Source organism: Opisthocomus hoazin, chromosome 21 (assembly GCF_030867145.1).
Source record: "Opisthocomus hoazin isolate bOpiHoa1 chromosome 21, bOpiHoa1.hap1, whole genome shotgun sequence".
Lineage (NCBI taxonomy): Eukaryota > Metazoa > Chordata > Aves > Opisthocomiformes > Opisthocomidae > Opisthocomus > Opisthocomus hoazin.
Window position 1 is genome coordinate 10,882,772 of NC_134434.1, and position 19,765 is coordinate 10,902,536.

At 40.8% G+C, this 19,765-nt stretch overlaps 1 protein-coding gene across 4 annotated transcripts in view; it reads left to right on the forward strand.

The window, feature by feature from the left end:
* Positions 1-19,765, forward strand: part of CEP112 (centrosomal protein 112) — a 206,325-nt gene that overhangs the window by 90,134 nt on the left and 96,426 nt on the right. For all 4 annotated transcript variants that reach the window (XR_012766024.1, XM_075441161.1, XM_075441163.1 and 1 more), the window contains one exon: positions 18,361-18,591. Coding sequence is in view for 3 of the 4 variants with exons in the window: in XM_075441161.1 (XP_075297276.1) it covers positions 18,361-18,591 (231 nt within the window). In the remaining variant the exon portion in view is untranslated. The remainder of the gene's footprint in view (positions 1-18,360; positions 18,592-19,765) is intronic.

The window sequence follows — 19,765 nt, forward strand, 5'->3', positions numbered from 1 at the left end:
CGTGCTGCACTGGCCTGGGTGCCCTACCACTGCTCTGCTTATTCCTCCGTATATTGCTTCAGCCAGGAAGAAAAACGGAAGATTTCTCTGGTTTTCCTTGGTTTCATAGAAAGGAGCTATGAGAGGGGAAAAAGCCCCAATCCCCCGTGATTGGTCATCTGCGGATCTGAAGATGATGTTGCTGGCAGAGACGCCAGGCTGAGTACTCTACTGCTAAACATCTCTGCAGCTGTTTGCTCTCTGGCCCAACCCCAGTGTCTGTAGCAACTCTTCGAAGTCTCCTTTTCTGCCTCAGATGTTAGGAATTTGCTAAGCCATCAGCTGGAGGAGAGGCCAGGCATTCTGCACTCTTCCAGCGCCGGTGCTATGTTTGGTGTCTGCTCCCGACTCCCTCCTCTTGTTTCGGCTCCGGGAGGCAGCTTCAGATCCATCCCTGCCAAGCTCCAGCTCCTTTTCCACCAAAGCAACGACTCTTGGCACGCCACGCCGTGGGCGGTGTAGGCTGGGGTTTGTCATCTGGTGGTTCTGAGGAATGAGTTACAGATATCTGCTGGCGAAGGTCTCCTGACCGGGCTCCATGGGATCTGCAAACCAGAGAAATGGGGCCAACGCACGGAATAGTGCTGGACCTGGGTGGTGGAGCCTGTTGGTCACTGGTCGTGGGCTCTGGCCAGCCCCAGGACTCACCTCCTCCATGGAGGTAGCTCAGAAGGGACCATGGCCCATCTCTCTTCTTCGGAGCTGGGACTCTGCCTGTGGTTCTTGAGCAGGATCGGCTGTGCTGGCAGAGCCTTGCAGGCCCCACGTTTGCTTGTGTGTTCCTCCATGTTGCCCATCCTAATTGATTATCTCGTTGTCTTTTCTGCTGCTGTTTTGTGTTTGTGTTTTCCCTCACACCCAGATAAGAGCAGGGATTTTAGGTTCTGCATATGGGGAAATTCCAGCTGGAGAAAGCATCGTCTGTCCTCAGCTATAGGCTTTGGTCATGTGCTAGCCTTGCATGGTCAAGGTTACAGAACTGTATATGCCTTTTTTGCAGTTTGCCTTTTCTTCTTCTTGGAAACCTATTTTGTTTTGGTTTTAAGAAACAAATTAGAAAGAAAATACATTACTTCAAAATACAGTGAATGTTTTCAATATGAAGTCAGACAGCAGAGCTGTTCTTTGGTCCAGTCACCTTTGAAGAAATGATTGTCACCTGAACAAATACTGTTTCTTCATTTTGAAAGGGTGGCACAGACTCTGACAGTGAGCTAAGGTCTTCAGTGTTGATTTCATGCAAAAAAATATTTTTCACAGCATGACTTTAAAGTAGACCTTTTTCCCTCAATTACTCTACATGTTGGCAGCAAATTAGCTTTGAGGAAATACTGTGCACATCAGAGTTCTCTGTTGATGTACTGGGGAGTCATTTTTGGATCTTTTAGCTCAGCCAGACCAATGACTGACGTTGTTCATGTCTGCTGTTTCTGTAGGTTTGAAAGACTTGCTTTTGACAGGGAAGGTGGTGCGGAAAAAAAGAAGCCAAAGTACAAGAAATGATTGGCGAAGTGATGATATCATCAGATGTTCAAAGACTTTGCAAATTGAAGCTTTTATTAGGCTGACATTTTGTCTTCTATTCAGCACTAATTGGAATCATGCCTGAGTGCACGATGTGGAAGGCACTTAATACCTGAGTGTTTATCATGACAAAATGACAGAAATCGATGTCAAGGATGCTGTAGATTTCTGTTTAATGGAGAAAACAATGTATTTCAACCTGCAATTACATATCTCATACTAATTTGTATTCATGTGTATGTAAGTCCTCCTGAAATATTGTAAATAAGAAAACTTTATTTATGGCCCCTAAAATATTTCCCTGATGCTGAATATTCCATTTTCAGGTTTTAAAGATTCCATAAAAAAGGCATTGATGTAGTTTAAAAAAAAAAAAAAGGACAAAAAAACTTGACACAATGTTTTCACTTGAAACAGATCTGAAAATCCCAGGAAGACTGAACTCCATCTTCTAGAGTTGTCTCTGACAGCTTGAATTCTTTTGTAGTCTGTGCTTTCTGCTGTATTGGCATCTGTAAAATGAATTTAGAATAAAGAAACAGCGAGGAAAGTGATTTTGGAAAGGCAGCCACTGCAAGCACAGACTACGCTGGAATATTTGAAAGTAGCTGCATGTTCTCCCGCTGCATTTGGTATCGTTGGGGATTTCCGAGTTCCAGGTTCCTGCCGCTTGCAGGGCCTGCACGGGTGCTGCCTGGGCTGGCAGGCATGAGCAGCGTGTTGTTCTACGTCTGCATCTTGGACCATAGGAAGTTGAATTCAGATCTTCAATTAAACCTCTAGTATACTATAAAATTAATATTTATTCATCTGTCTGTGGAAACAACTAGCTGTTAGTTGAAATCGTTACCTGAATTATGGTTTCTAATGAAGTGCAGGTTGATACTTGCAAAGTAATATATTTTAAAAAAACCCAAACAAACCCAAACACAAATCAGTGCAGTCCGCATGCTCATAGGAATTAGTGGTCATTATGTGACTGAAACAGCTGCCCGTGTGTTACTGTAAACCCCAAGAATACTAATCAGTAACTAATCACTTGTTGACTAGTAGTAGTTTAGGGGCTGATGGTAATTATTTATGTTGCTGGAATCCTCTTAGGAGTCTGAGTCTACGTTGTGTTAGTTAAAATATAGATCAACAGACAAGTCCTGTCCCAGTAGGCTCATAACATAAATGTACTTAGAGGATATTGGAAGGGGGTGCAGCAAGCAGAAGGTGGAGGACCCGTGATAAACAGTGAAGTTGATCAGTGGGTTGACATGGTTTGAGCAAGAAAGCGGAAGACACGGCGTGTGAGCTGTTTCCGTCAAGTGGCTTTACTATGGGCATTGTAACAAAGCCTTTCCAGGGTTTGTCTGTAGCACTGCGAGACTGCTGAAGTGTATTGGAGGCTTGCCACCTCTGCAGGCACTGCTATTACCAAAGGTCTCTTCTGGGACTGAATAGAAAGGGAGAAGTGTTTGACTGTAGGTGAGAGATGAACACCTGAAGAACGTTTTTGTCTGTTCAGTGTTTGTGAATGCTTATAATGATTTAGGTGCTTACGTACATACTAGTTGTTCGATCTATTCAAGCTACATTTAATAAGAACTAGCTGTAAGTCTTCTAAAACTATTGTATTGATTTCGTTGTAGGAAAGCAAATTTAAAGAACAATTTGTTATTGTAAGTTTTGATCCGTTGGGCAGCGGAGCGCAAGAGAATGGAACAGAACCCAAGCTGTCAATGTACCATTGGTAATATTAAAGAGAAAACAGTAGTTTTACTGCTAAAGTCAGTTGGAGGGGTGTGAGAGAGTGTGTGTGTTTGTATGTGTATATGTAGAAGTATGTGTGCGTATGTATTATTGCCCTCTAATGGATAGAATCTGAATGGCTCAGCTTTGCATGCTTACATGGGTTTCTGTACCAAAACACTCTTTTCAAGGTGTCAGATATTTCCCATTTTAGAGTGATCTTGTAATGTTTATTCATGTGTCTGATACATCTTTTGTGGATAACGTTCCCTTAGTTTATAAAATTAATTTGGAATTCAGTAGAAAGTCCCACAGCTTAGATATTTCATCTAAATTATAGCTGCTTAAAATTTGCGATTTTATTTCCGTATTTTTACCATAGTGCTAAAATAATAACTGAATATGAACAGAAGGTGCCACATCTCTGTACAACGGCAACATCATCGGCCTTTGGAGTGAAGCAGATGCGCAGGGCTCGCTCCCCTCGTCTGATGACATCCAGAATATGGCCCTATCTCAGCGCTCCTGCTGCGAGCCCGTGTAGCTGGGGCCTGCCAGGCTCCCGGGATGCGAGGGAGCCCCTCATCCCACCTCTCTGGGTGACAGCCTGGCTGTAGCTGCTGTTCCCTGCAGCCACCTCCACCCAGCCGGCTGAGCACCTTCCCAGCCCCCCGGCGCGCTCGTGGGGTTTTGTTTTCTAGGAGTGGTGGCAAAGTGTGTAATGCAGCGTTCCTAGATGGAGGTTGCAAATCTTCATGAGATTCAGGTCAAGTATTCTAGTGATGCATGGTAGATTAGGCTTTGTTTTGCTTTTTAAATAGAACTATCTTTGAAGGTAGCTTTAGAATAACCTGAGAAGGAAGGCTGCAGGTTAGCTGCAAATTGGATTTACAATTGTTTGTACTGAAGGTGATCCTCTTCCACATGCTCTTTATAGTGGAATCCCCAAATAGTCGTATTTTTTCCTAGGACTCTGTTTTCATTCAATAAATAGATTTGGGAGAATTAGATTTCAGAATTACCTTGCTTTTCTCTGCAGCCGTAGACTTTTCCTTTTCAAAATTTCCAGTGCTTGCTTTTGCAGCTGGATAGCTATGCGATGTCTTGAACACAGTGGAACAGGAGTTGCTAACAGCTTGCTTCATCTCCACTGGTAGACGCATGCAACTTCAGAGTAGCAGTGAGTATCCAGCAGTTATCTTCCTCCCCTCGAGGAGGTTCATGGTGTTAGTGGCAGGTAGCGTGGTTATTACAAAGAGGTTCCTGATGGATATGGATGGCAACAGGCAAAATATTCGTATTTATGAAATTATGTAAATGTTCTGGGGAGACCAGCAACTGATTTCACAAAGCTCTGTTAAGGTACCTCCCATCTCTCTGTACATTAAGTTTTAGCTGAGCCCATCATATTTCTATTTATGATCCAATTAACAAACTGAGCCTAGGTTGGAAGAGCAGAAAGAACAGTACGTGAATCAAATCCCCTGGTAATAACTCTGTGTTCATAGGTGTGATACAACGCAAGGCGTGTGGTACTGGCTTTTTCTGTCCCTCCCCAGGGCTGGGCTGCTTCTCTGGGCTCTACCTGCTCAGCTTGGAAGGAAAAAAGACTGTTGTAGTGATCTGAGAGCTTGCTCCTGGTGGGAGCAAAAGAAATTGTCCCTGGGATCTGGGCTACAATGTTTTCCATTCACGGTGAAAATGCAAAAAATTTGCATATGTTAACAGAGAGATGAGGGATGTTGCAGGAGCGTCTTCTCAGCCCGAGATGAGGACTTTATCTGCGTTTCTAAATATTGGTGGTTTTCTTCTGAACATGATGTTTCCTAGCAATATGTTTTTTTCTGAGAAAAGTTATTTCCCACGTACAGTACATTGGCAGCGATTGTTTGTATTGTTTAGGATCAACTGAGGAATTTTTCTAAATGTTATTTTGATTTGATGACTTTGTTCATCAGTGAATTACAAAAGCTCTGATTGTTTAGTGCACGAGAAGGCTACAACACATTGCTGGGTCACATGCTCACTGAATGCATGCACATTGTGATGGCAGTAGTAAGAACACCATTAAAGAACAAAAGGTAGCAACACATAGTAGCTCTGTATCTGGCCAATCCCCTCAAATTACCATAAATATTTGAGCAATCTGAATAGTTTTGGACTCTGTAGTAAAGCTGTCCTGTTCTTATCTGGCGCTGAAGGAATGTGGAATAAAGTATTCATTTAACCAAGTATAAAAATATGTATGCTATGCAGTTATAATCATGTGTCATTAATCAGAAAATACTGCAGAAACTCTGACAAATTAAAAACACAAGGATGTGTCTGCAAGGGCTTTTTCAGTCATTAAAAAGCTGCTTCACCTCTCAGGCAAACTATTTAATGGCAACTTCTAGCTCAGTGTACTGACATCTTCAAAGGCTCTGACATCTGTCGGCCTTTGAACTACCATTAAAAAATATTATCCCATTTCCATTCTTTTATGCCCATTTTTTTAATTATAGCCCTTCTTTCAAGTTAGGAACATGGTTGGTTTAAATGATGCTGTCCTTTCGTTTTCAGCCACCCAGCTGCGGTTTGAATAAATTGATGTAGAATCAAAGGCGGGACTTTAAAGGGAAAAGGTTTGATGGACTTGGACTCCGAACCAGATGAGGTTTTATGATGAAAAGGGTTTAATCCCAGCACAGGCATCGCTTCTATCAGTCGAGCAGTACAAAGCGATTCATATATATAGGTTCACGAGAAATGATCTATTTTTTTTTTTAAACAGCACAGATCTCTTCAGGACTTGCAAATGTGGCATTAGCTAATATTCAGAGAGCTGATTTCCTTTCATCCACCAGAAGCTTATGATTATAGTACAGTTCTCGAATTGGAAATGAGAGCTGCAACACAGATTTAAAGCTATGCTGTCTGATTTGTATTCAATATACATGTCACTGCGGGACAAGCCAGGCTAGGCCGAGCTGGTTCGATAAAGGGAAAAACAGTTGCAGCATCTGAAATTCGGGGGGGGAAAGGTACCCATTAATTCTTACCTGCTCTACCCGACTATTGTGTCGGATACTTAGTAGATTACTATCATTTCTAAAGCTGTGCAAACAAACCCTTGTGATAACATTTCTTTGGCATCTTTTGCATCAGAGGCTGAGAGAAAATACGCGGCGTTAATCAGTAATGGCTTCTAATGCAGTCATTTATATGGGAGGCAATGTTTGTTTTTCTGTGCATGAGTTTCAAGGAGGCTTAGCAGAGCCAGCCTTGCTATTCCTTTATAGCAATAGTCTTCATTAATGCGGTAATTATTCATGCATATGGAGAAAAAGGAAATTTCTGTCTCAACAAACGCATCAGATGCCATTTGTCAAAAATACCGCCTCACGGTATTGAAGAAGTAATCTCTCTAATAGTTCCCTGATCTTCGTACTTTGTGTTAGTAGGAATGTGGTACACGGTCATGATTTCTGACTTTGACGTAATCAGATTGCGTCCTTCAAAACAGTGATGCTGTCCTGAAAAGTCACAGCAGGAGATTTCGAAAGTCTGCAGCTGATGTCCTCTGAAAAGACGGCGCCTCATTGCTGCGCAGAGGAGACCGCTCTGTTCGGTGCGCTGCCTCCCGTCAGCAGTGTCGCCTTCGAGCCTTCCCCACAACCGCTGTTCCCGGCCAGGGTGTTCAGTTTAGGAGTAATACATTGTTCCTGATCTCTTAGGGCAATTTTGAGGTTGTGGGGTTTTTTTGGGGGAGTGGGTAATAAATATAAATGTGGACCTGTATAAATAGGTATATTTAGTGGGTTATTTTGTTTTACTGGTATTTCATAGAATTTGGATGGTTAGTATGTATTTAGATTTTACATTTAAACTATATACTAATACTTCTTCAAAGTACGGTAGATTCAAAACAGTTGCATAAATAGATCTGAAGAAATTTCTGCCCCAGGATGCAGTGGCCTATTTGTCATTCAGAAAACGAAGTGGCATCAACTGAATTCAAGGACAAACAGAGAAGGATGAAAAGGATAGAGATCAATGTAAAGGTGCCAGAGGAAGATACTGAGCCAAAAATACTCTCAATTCCAAGAAAAGAAATGCAATGCACACAGTTTTCATTTATTTTGTACAGATCATCCTGTGATTGATCTTGTCTTTCTGAACTGGTAGCTGTGGAGGATGGTGCTTCCAGAAGGTCTCTGAACTAGAAGAGCCACGGTTGAGATGATGGAAGTAGTGCAACCAGCACTCGAGGATGTAGGTGCAGAGGGAAACTAGAAATGGTGTCAGCTGTCTGTGTGTGACAGTGGGTGCCACCATCTGATGCCTTTGACTCCAGCCTAACGCCTAGGTTGGAGTGAAGAGTTCCTTCTCTAGCATTTTCATCCTCAGATGGAGGTGACAAATTTATCTGTCTGATATAAGGATTGACACTAAAGGTAGTCAACTAGAATATGCTTCTTCCAATTAGGAGCTGATTTCAAAAAGGAGAGGGTCAAAAGTTGCACACGTGTGTGTAATTCTGCATCTCATTTGTGTAAGCAGCTAACGTGCAGAGAAGAATTCACCACAACTCATTGATTAACAGAAGTACTGCAACCATGGTTACTGCTTTGCAGAAATGAGGGTTCTTTTGAAGGTTAGAATCTGATTATTTCTTTAAAGTCTAAACCTGTAAGTGGCACAATTTTTGTTTCTGAAGCTGCTGGATTTCAGGATTTCTGCCCACACATATTGCCATTCATGAGACCGAGAATGAGGACTTCATGCTTGGTTAAAGACTGTCATCTTCAATATAGCAGCATGACATCAGTAATGAGAGTTTCCTGGTGTATTAGGTTCTTTAGTAGAGCAGAATAGTACACACAGGCTAGTGCATTTAAGTCATCTTTAGTCATCGGCCCAATGAATAACAGCATTCAGTTCCTTAGCTGGCTTCCTGTGATTATGCTGGAGTTTTGAAAAATTTCTCTTTTTCACCTTGACTAACAGTCAGGGTAGAGCTTGGACAGTAGCGTGAACTTCGAGTCCTCCTCAAGTCTCTCAGCTGCTTGTTGAGGCGATGACTGAATGGCAGTTCGTGTCCAAAGTTTGCCTTTCTACAAGTATTAACTTCAGGAGCGGAAAATGGGAGATGTCTTATGCAGCTTATTACTTAGGCTTAGTATCTGCATCCTGTCTTATGTTTGTCCTGCGAAGTTTTGCCAGCGACACCATTTCTGTTACCAGAAAACCCTTACGGGACGTGTGGGGTAATATTTCTGGAATGCTTGAAAGGTGTAGGTGTTCTGAGCAGTAATTTAAGCAAAGGCATCCATAAGAGAAGTGTGTGGTGCTTTTCTGGGGGGCACTTTGAGGGGTGGGGTTGTGTTGGTTTTGTTACTTACAGTGAAGTCTTTTCATTAGTTGACAGGGAAAGGATGTTTCTCGTGGACAATACAGCCTGTACCTCTGCTGAGAACAAATTAGGAATTATAATACGTTTAATTTTGCTGCCTCATAGAGATGAATGTCTGTAATAATCCTTAAATCTTTAATACATCATGTCTGCATTTAAATCAGAATTACATGTTGTTCAGGAAATGCTAATGCTTTTAAATTTAATACGTGGAAAATGTAAATGCAAATGTTTTTTAAAAGCTTTTACTTAGAGGATTCTGGACACGGAAAGGCTCTGTCGGATTGACAGGTAGTTCTTCCCAGTCCCCTGCAGGGATCTGTACTGCAATGGGACGCAGAAACGGGGGCTAAAGTCCAATCCTTCCTTGAATGTCAGGAGCTGTTCTGCACTTTCAGAGCAAGCTTTGCTCCAGTGTTGTTTCAGAACTGAATGTATCTTTAACATTCAGCTGAAAGGAACCTTTTCCTTTCACATCTTGAAATACAGAAAATAAAGCTTTGTGTTTTTTCACAAGGTAAAACAGGGAAGACTAAAAACTTGTATTTGGTGTAATTTTCATCAGTCATTGTTTAGGGATACGGTTTGTATGATGCAGCAAACCTGATACTGGATACAGATTTTTATTTATTTTTTCTTGCCACTCTATCTGTATTCTGCTCTCACAAGTCATTTTAGGGGATCACTGCATTAAGCAGGTATTTATGGCGGATTTTTTGTTGTTGCATCTCCATCATATTTATGTTCCATTAATGCAGTTCTGTAGATTACTGGGTGCCCAGTTGAGTGTCTCCGTTACATTTCTTGTTAGAAAGACAGAAGGAAAGAAGTCCTCCAAGTAGTCCTTTCCAGGTAAGTCTCTTAGTAGTTTTATTCAAATCATTTTGTTTGTACTAAGAGAAATAAAAAATGTAAACATTTCTTTCATCAGATAAAAAGAGAGGAGAAAGAAGGCTGGATGTTTTAGTATTTGACTCACTAATCTATTTCAAAGCAAATACAGTATATCAGGTAGCAAGAAACTGTTCTGGGTCTGTCTTCCAGGCAAGAGGGCCAATTCTTTTCCAGGTCTTAGAACTGTTGAGTGGAAAATCTATTTACATTTATCTCAGTTTCAACTTGGTAAGTAATCCTTTCACTCACCAGTGCACCGTATTGTTTAGTTACACGTGTAGGTGTGAGGTTCTTCCACATGGCTAAAAATAATTTTATTAGCAAGACAGTGACAATAACCAACCTATATGAAGTTCTGCTTGCTAGCTGCTGCTAGCTAAATTAGCATCAAATGGACTTATTTAAATTAAGAAATCAAAATCAGCTCCGTTAATTTTAAGCTCTTTGTGGAGCTGTTCAAATGGATGTCTGATTTTCTTTCTTTCTCCCCCCCCCCCCCCCCCCATTTTTTTGAACCGCAGTAGTTTGTAGCTTAAGTGCCATCCACAATAACTGGGATTTAGACAGCTAACTGGCTTCTTGAAAAGTCCAGATCTATTTCGCTGCATTCCTGTTGGAAAAAAAGGTCAAAATTTGTGTTTTGCTTAATACCAAATGATAGCAGATAGGAGTAGCAAATTCTTACATTCTCACATGTAGTCATAGATGTAGAGACAAGAGTGGTGCTGATATTCTCAGTGTAACTTTTCCTACTGGCATTTTGATACCTGTGTCTTGCATATTTCTTTTCAGCCTTCAGAAATATATGGCAAAATTAGTGAACAGTCTGGGGTTTGGATTACCTGTGGAAATGTTGCCTAAGCATGTTTCTCTATAGGAATGACATGGATGGACTCTTTTCGTTAATTTTGTCAAAAATGGAGCTAAGCAGAAGGTAACTTCTCTTTATTGTTCTTCAGGAGTCAGCACTTGCATTGCATTTCAGGCAAATGCTTAAGCTGTACAACAAGAGCTGTAGAACAAGATACAGCAAGTGCATTGCTAAGAAATAAAGTTTAAAGGGTGCTGGACTTCTTGGGGGACTATGTTAAGTGCAGAGGAAAAAATGAAGTTGACCATGGTTTGAATATGAAGAATCATAGAATAGTTGGGCTTGGAAGGACTTTTAAAGGCCGCCTAGTCCAAGCCCCCTGCAGTGAGCAGGGACATCTCCAGCTGGATCAGGTTGCTCAGAGCTCTGTCCAACCTGACCTTGAATGTTTCCAGGGATGGGGCATCGACCAGTCTAAATCTACTGTCTTTTAGTTTAAAACCATTCCCTCTTGTCTTACCACAACAGGCCCTGATAAAAAGTTTGTAGAGGTGTTCAGCCTTCAGCAGTACTGTACAGGTAGAGTGGTGTTAAACTTGCCCCCACGCCTAACTAACACCCGAGTAGACACAAAATAAGCAAGCTTAGTAGGAATATACTTTTTTCAGATTCATAAATGTTAGAGGCATTTTTCAGAGCATAGACAGTGCTGAAACGGTCCAAGTAAAGAATCTTAGAAAGGAGGTTTGACATTTAAAAGCAGCTTGATGCTGTTAAAATTAATAGAATAAATATGTAAGTTAGCAGCTCAACACCTCACTTTACAAGTCCTGCTGGGTGTTTTGAAGAGAGATGCGAGGTACATCTGCAAAGGTGAGAAGAGCTGGGGTTGTGTTGAGGTGGAGTTGATATACCTTTGTATAAGCCCTGCAATATGGCGATTCAGATTTTACCCTGCTGAACAGCAAAGATCTTACTGTTAGTGCTATGGTTGCCGTCTGTACTGCTTTTAACACTGAACTTTTGTCTGTCTGAGTCTAGAGAACTGCCAGTGTTCTTATGCTGTGCAGGTTAGGGAGTAAACTCTGGTTTGCGCAACAGTTTTCCTACAAGAGAATACCTAAACTTGATATCTTACAGCATCACAGCCTGATTTATAAACTGTGAGTGTATTAATAACTTCACCCAATCACTGCAACGTAGTCATATGTAGGATAAAGATGTCTTCTAGTTAAGGAGCTGTGCAATAGCACCAACGTCAGGGATGGAATCTTTTTTCCCTCAGGAATGAGAACACTGAAGTATGCACAAAATACTATATGAGCATGTGATAAAATGTATTTCTCTTAGTACTGAAGTTTTAGCTTTATGGGTATTTCAGTGTTTCCAGGAAGTACTAGACTACTGATCAGGACTACTTATAATTAGGGTGGTGCTGGCAGAGCTTCCGTGATTTCCTCCAGAAGAGCTTGCACAGCCCCATTCCTTTTGGCAAATCCGATCAGCACTCTTAGGAGGTGAGACCAACCTGTTGGTCATTGAACTGCTGTTCATTTTCACTTCATTTCACACCATTTCATTTATCTGCTCCCATAATTACCAATTTTATGGTCCTATGTGTTCTTACCCAAAAGGCATTTGAACTTGACAGTGTAATAGATTGTGCTGTGAAAGCTAAATAGCTGTTTATTACTTATCCCTGTTAATTTGCGCTCTGCCACATCATTACCCGTGTGACAATGTGTGTGACATTTGTGGAAGTAGTATTCTTTGCACATCAAATCTGTTTTTTTTAAGGATTCATAATATTGACAGATTGCTGATTTTACCAGTCACAAGAAAAATTGGATAATAAATTCTTAACCTCTTTTAATTGAAATTTCTGTGGTATAGAAAATATTTTCAATATAGTTGGTTAGAGTGGAGATACTTGAGTTAATTACAAAGCTATATTTAGAAAATGACACTAAAAACTTGAGTTACTAAATTTTAATGACTTGCAGGTTCAAAGTTCTTTTAAAGTACTGGTTTAGATTTGATATCTCTTCAGAATTAGATTATAGCTTAGACAAAAGCTTTTGTCAGCACCACTCTGTACCCTTTGTATCACTGTTGTATTACAAAGGAGCCCCAAATGTAACTGCCAGCTGGCTGAACTGGCGTGGAGAAAAGCAGAGGTATGCTGGGACCAGTGAGTCCGACTCAGTAGGATGCTTTGTGGAGAAAAGGATCAGAGCGCCATTGAGACTGTGTCTGGCCCATGGTACTGCACTGGGCTGCCTAACTCTGAAGGGTAGAAATCATGGGGATAGTTCGCTAACCCCAGAATGAGAGCAGGTGTGAGACCAGTGGTAGTGACTTGCTGAAACTGCAGGAGTAAGAGTCGTTAATATAAAGCAATTTTGTTTTCAACACAAACCACCTTACACATCTTTGAAGTTCCTACAGCTATACTTTCTTCTAAGCTTAGAGCTGCAAGCAAACAATATTTGTTTATTTTTTTAGCATTCTTGTATGTTAGATGCATTGCTTATTTTTGTGATGGTAGAGAAACTTGTATTATCTGTTTCTCAGCACTTTAGAAAGCTTTGTTTATTAATAAAAAAGCTAAAGTAGTTCAGATTCCCGCTTTCCACAGCTAATCCCTTCTAAGATGTTTCACAGTAAATATGTCGCCAGCTGCTGTGTGACTGGGATGGGAGACTTCATCCCCCTCTTCTGGGGGATTGCACTGTTGTGGGTAAAAGGGACTCATTGTCACCACTGAATCACTGGGTGTTTCTACTTTGTTCCTAATTTTCCTTTTAATTCTTCATCATCAAAGTGAAATTAGTTTTTACTACAGACTTTCTTTCCCTTCACTGGACTGATCTCCTTTCAAAAATAACCCCCTACCCAATAACAAATGTTACGTGTACCTCATCCATCTCTGTCTCACCGTGCCAGCGTAACAGGACACAGAGAAACAGATCTCCCTTTCAGAAGGGTTCAGCTGATGGGTTCACATCGCGCGCGGTTCAAATGTGTGCACTGATTTTAATGTTCTTCCAGCATAGAAAATGCTGAGAAAGTAGTGGCACACCAAGGCAGAAGCTCCATATTGGTGGTTCAGATAGGGCTGTTACTTATGGGCTAATATTGTAGGCTGTTATACTAGAAAGGATCATCGTGATCATCTAACCTAGCAGTTCATGTCTGAGCTAAGTCCATGAAACTTCTCAGAGCTTTTGGAGGGGTTTTAGATGTTGGTTGTTTGCTGGGTTTTTTTAATGTTACATGCAGACAAAATTAAACACATTAAGTTGAGACCTATGCAGTCATCTCCAGCTGAAGCCAAGTTAGCCCAGTGCAGAAGACTTCTGAAGCTGTTTGAAGAGTTGTCATGCTCCACTTGGGAAACGCAGCGCTCTTTAAAAGCGATGCGTTATTTCAGCAGCCTGAGTGCACTCAGCAATGAAGAGCGATGAAGGGTTATTGCGACTCATCTGCTGGGAGACGTGAGTCACTTACTGGAAAAACTGCTGAACCTAATGACACTAGATCTGAGCTGGGGGAAGAAGTTAAGAGTGGATTTGATCTTAACTCTGCATTGCCTTGTTTTTGTGAGTTTAAAATGCCCTCAACACCATTTGAAGCTCAATATGGCGATGGGGTGGACGTGGTTTGGTGTGTAATACACTGAGAGGGAGACAGTGAAGTCCATGTATTCCATCACTGTCAATATAGAAGATGCGGTCATGCTCCAGCCTCTTCCTTAGAAACTGAGCCAAGTAAATGCTTCATGGGGTTGAAGTAGGAGCCTCCTGAAAAGTAAAGGAAAAGTTGTGTTTTTGTTTTTTTTTAATTAAACTGTAGTCGTTTGGTCCATTTCTCATCTCTGTTGCATGTAACTGTAGCAGAGTTTCATACATCAGCAACAGATTTTAAATTAAACTTTTTGCCAACTTTATATTTTCTTATGCAATTTACTTTTCAAAATTAAGAGCACATGTTTTCCTTCCAAATAACATGCAGTACATTTATTGGCATTTTAAATAGGCCAAAGTGAATGAGCAACCTTCTTTTTTACTTTCAAGTCTATTTTTTCCCTACAGGCAAATTGCTGTGGGCTTATGACCCACCCTTTTTATGACACTATTTCAGCACAGATATTCTTAGTTAGAATTCTGAGTTATTCCTTTGAAACAGAAATAGAAATCACCATCTCAGCTTGCAGTTTCTTCGGCCATGGGATTGTCTCCACGCGCATACGCATACATCCGAGTGTGCCGTATAAATTCATGTGAAATCTCTACCCTGTCACACAGTTTACATATTTGTATTTTTGTTCCATTTGGGATACTCTGTAAGCTAGTGTTTTCTTTCTGTTTGTTTTCCTGTATGCGGATTAATGGTCATTTTACAAACTGCTTTCTTGTTTGGGGCATGCTGCTATGGCATGGCCATCCTGTCAAATCATGATGAAATTCTGCATTCTTTGTGAAAAAGATACAGATCTCTCTTATTTCATTTACTTGTACCTATACAACTGGAATAAAGACTATATAACATTTTGATCCACAAAAGGCAGCAAGTAGCAATAAAGTTTTGGACCTATTATGTACTGTAAAGTCAGTATTTCTTAAGTTTAAGTCTTACATTTAATACAAGAATAGTTGGCTTTAGTGGAGTGTTGAAGATGTGTATTTCTCACAGCAGCTCTTGTACCCAAGGTATTGTTTGGACCATGCAAACAGTTCGGCAGGCATGGCTCACAAACTTAGTTTGGAACAGCCAGGAAAAGAATTTAAGAAACTAATGCTGAGAAAGAGGGTTCAGTTTTCCAAGGAAACCAAGCAAGCGTTATACCTTCAGATCTCAGGCATCAGAAGTGAGATTTTGTAATTGCATCGCTCTGAAGTTTTATATTTCATGGATTTTTGACAACAAAATTATGTCATCTGTTGTTTTTTTTTTCTAGTAGTACTAATTTGCCTGCATTTAAGTCTAATAATAGTTTATTAAACCTGGCATGTGGAATAGCAGAATCTTAGCGATGGAAAGTTTGGGATTCGTTTCCCTTAGCAGTTTGAAGATATCCATGTCACGCAAAGTTGTCGTACGCAGCAAGTTGTTGGGCTGTAAGCCGCTTCTGCCAGTGACTTTGTTTATGGGAAAAAATAATCTGGCTGTGAGAACTAGACTTATTTTAAAGTAATTGACAAGAACTGTGTCTGTGATCCCCAATATAAGCTTTTTCCAGTCACTTTGGAGAGATTAGATGTCTCTTAACATCATCTTACTAGCAGTGAAGTTGCTCCAAAAGGACTCCTTTAATCATATTAGTTTCGCTGCCATCACCCCGTCTTCAGGTTCTTTCTTCTTTCCTAATAGAACCAAATCTGCTTTTGCCATCAATTAGGTCCAACATTAATGCTCCTTTGCATATTAATTACTGTTACTTTACCTACAAAATTCAGCCCCATATCTTTTGGCTCCCTGGTTTTGAATCTGAAGGCTTGGAGCTGTTGCTTTTTCCATGTGGCCGTAGAAAACACTATATTGTGCTATTTGATTTTCTAATGGCTTTGTATAGGAATTATTGAATATAGAACAAAGTAAAGAAGAAAGACCTAACAGTTGAGTCAGGAATTCCCAGTCTCTATTTTGGCTTGTAATATGATTTATAAATGATTTCTCCCTGTGTTATAAGAAGTTAGCCTTGGCTCCTTGTCCTAAGTACTGTATCAAACTTTTTAGGAAACCTCTGAGAAAAGTAATATCTTAGTTTCACTTATACGGGGCGGAGGACTTTAAAGATGTTTTAGAAAAGAAGGCAGGAAGAAGAAAAAAAAAAAAGGAAATGGTAGTGGAGGGGGAATGAGGTCTCAAAGAGCTCGCACAGATTAGAAGATAATTGTTACTATTCCGGGCAGGACTTGCATTGCTATTAAAAAACCCAAATATACATCAGTTGAGAACTCAGACCACATCATCCTATAGAAATTGTAGCTCTGTAGCGTTTTTTGGTTAAGCAAAAGCCAATTAGGCTAACATTTTGTTATGATCTAGAGGTGAAATTATTTTCCAAAAGAATTATAAAAGTATATTGTAGCTTATAATTATATGCTAAAATGAAATTTACATTTTAGTCTGTGTAATTATGTATTAAAATGTGCTTTACATTTTTAGTCTGTATACAGATTTAAAAAATTAAATGTGTAGAGGAAAAGATCAGGAAAGGAAGGAAAGGCTGTAGTGCAGATTACACTATACGAAACATATGTTTGAGATAATGCTGATAGAGCTGAAGTATGTGGCCTGTGTTATGCTTCTGTATACAAATGATGTGCTCGTTCCATCTCTGCGCATACACACACAGGATTGTACCTTTGACATAGTAGGGAATAATGCCAATGAGTAATTAAGAAAGCATGGAAGCAAAAGTCAGTCTTATGATAAGTTTCTGAGATGGTTAATACTATTTAATATACATTACAGCTGTGATAATTGAAGGACATAACTGAAGGTTTGAGGGGTCTTTTATTACACCATATGCTTCAAATAATTTGAAAAAATAGGCAAACTTTCAAGCTTTGATTTTTCTCTCAGATCACAGTATTTATAACAATCTGTCTTGGGATACTAATGCACAAGGCAATATATCCGATAGTCATTCATTTCCCAACTTTGCTCAGAAATGGATGCTTCTTTTTCAAAGATTTGTAGTAATGTGGTTCTCAGAGACAGCAAATAGATGGTTTAGCTGAATACAGAGAGTATATTAAAAATGTCTAAAAGAGAAAAAGAGTAGTTGTAGAGAGAGACCAGTTCAGAGCTCTGGAAGCCGTAACTGGCATTCCAGGGCAATGGCATCTTTGAATACACAGCGATTTTCATCAGATTTTCTGATGAAACCTTTAATAAGCTTGAGCTGAGTCACCTGCTTCCGTGTGGTAGAACATCAGTTTCTCATCTCCATGTTATCACATCCTCTGTGAGAGAATCCCAGGGTACTTGTGAAGCAGGGAGGAAAAAGGGGGAAATACTGTGTGGGGTTTTTAGTGAAAATGCTCATTTTCAGAATTATGTTTATGAATGAAAACCTATATGTACTTGAAACACCATACCTTACAATTACCTATAAGGACGATGGTTTTATGTCCCAGATGCGATGCTCCTATACTTTGTTTAAGAAGCTACTGAAGAAATGCAGTTAGAAAAGTAACTAATGGGAGTTATGTGCAAGCGTAGATCTAAATTAAGAAGTGTACACTCTGCTACTACTATAAAGTAGCGATGTGTATTCTGCACACATCAGGAGTAACACAGCTTTGCAGTATAGGAGCTTCATTCCTTACCCTTCCGAGCTCCTCGTGGAAGGCATGAAAGAGAACTGGGGATTCTGCAGTCTGTCTCCCATTTTGCAGGTCGTGTGTCGTATCCGTATTGATTGCAGAGTCTTAAGGATTCTGTGCGTGGGCCTGTGCCACCCTCTCTCGGCGTGCTCGAGTTCCCTCACCCGGGGGACGACATTCTTTGATACATTCCTGATCCATGTTAGCACATTATGGTGAAATACCGTCTATAATCTGTAGCAGGGATGGATAAATGATTGGTGATACACTGCTATCTCATTAGAAGGCGACAGACCATTTCTTAAAGGGAAAAAAAAAAAGACATGGACATCCAACCCAAGCCCGTCTATGATTATACACAGTGATTATAATGCCACAAACTAAATTTCTTTACCTGTGGGGTCCCCCCCTCCAAAAAGGTGACTCCTGCTCCACCCATGCTTTGGGCAAGGGGCAGCTGTATTCATCTGCATGGATGAGGAGAGGAGGAAGAGCAATAACAGAGTCCAAGGAAAGGGACAGAGAATGCTTTGAACCCCGGCTAACAGCCCGTCTGAGAAAATCAAGTGGGTTTTGTTTTATGGTTTGTTTTTTTTCCCCACTTTGTTTGTTCTTTATTTCAGGTTATCTGTGACATGGAGAACCAAATCCACAAGCTGAAGGAAGAGCTCATCCAGGTGAATACTCAGCGGAAGCAGCAGCTGCTGGAGCTGAACCATCAGTGGGAAGAGCAGAAGCAGAGGGCAGCTCGAGACCACGAGACAGCAATGAATAAGCTGAAAGTGGAGGCAGAAAAAATGACATTAGACCTGAAAAAGATACACGCGGCAGAAACAGAGAAGGCCTTGGACAAGGTAAGGGGTTCACGTAAAGCTGCTTCTTGCGGTGTGGCAAAAGGGGAGCCATCGCTGTCGAAGTCAGATAAGCAAAGTTTCACTGAGGAAAAATGTTCAGGGGTCACTTGAGTTGAAAAACAGACGTATGCTGTAGATCTGACGTTGGATGCCGCAAGCACACGGCGCGAGCATGGAAAGTGTTGTGGTTCTGTAATGAAAGGCTTCTCCTCTTGGAACAGGCAGTGGCGGTGGTCGCTGCTGCGGCTGTTTGCCCCCGGAGCGGTGCTGGGCAGCAGCTTCCAGCCGCGGCGAGCGCGGAATGGGGGCGGCCGTGCCGTGCTCAGGACCTGGCAGGACTTTAGAAATCCGGATGATTTCAAAGGCAAAGCCAGCCGAGGAGTAGGCTAATCACTTTTTCTTTGCCGGAATAGATAGAGTAGAAAGGGCGGTTCTGTCTAACCAAGCTTTTTCTCCCTTAAAAAGAAGGAAAGTTCTTAAGGAGGAAAAAGTTCAGGCTAAAACTGCAAGGAAATTGGGTCTAGTTGCTAACAATGGCTGGTCTACTTTTGCCTGTGTGCACCGGCTGAGCAAGGACTGTGTGAAAGGCTTGAAAATAGAAATTAATGTTTCAGATACATCAAGGCTTCCCTCCCCGTTCCGTTCAGTGAGGTCACTGACTGCCCATCGGTGCTCGCTGAGCATCCCCTTGTACCAGCGTCTCGAATTCCAGCTTTTCACTGCATTAGGGATGATCTGAGCTAAAACATGTGAGAGTCATTTCAAAAGCTAAACGAAAAAAAACCCTGCCTAATATTTGTGGTAGACTCTGTGTATATGTAAGCAGATAGTTGTTGAAGTATCTTTTGTATACGTTAATGTAGTAAATCATACATTTTATTGCGAAATGATGTACAGTGACACAAATTAACAGTCTGTGTGTGCTGTTTGAACAGCCTTTGTGGAAGTGACATTTCATTTACCTGCGTCAGGTTCTTGGTCTGTAATTTTAAACAGCATTCGGGGGATTATGTTGGAAATCAGCCAGCCTGAAGCCATTAAAATGGCTGTGATCAACAATTCAGAATCTTTTCTGAATGTAAGGAAAGCTCCGCTTGGCATAATTATTTAAAGCCAAGGTCACAGAAAGTATTTAAACCTTTGAAATTCATCATTAAAGGATTAATTTTAACTC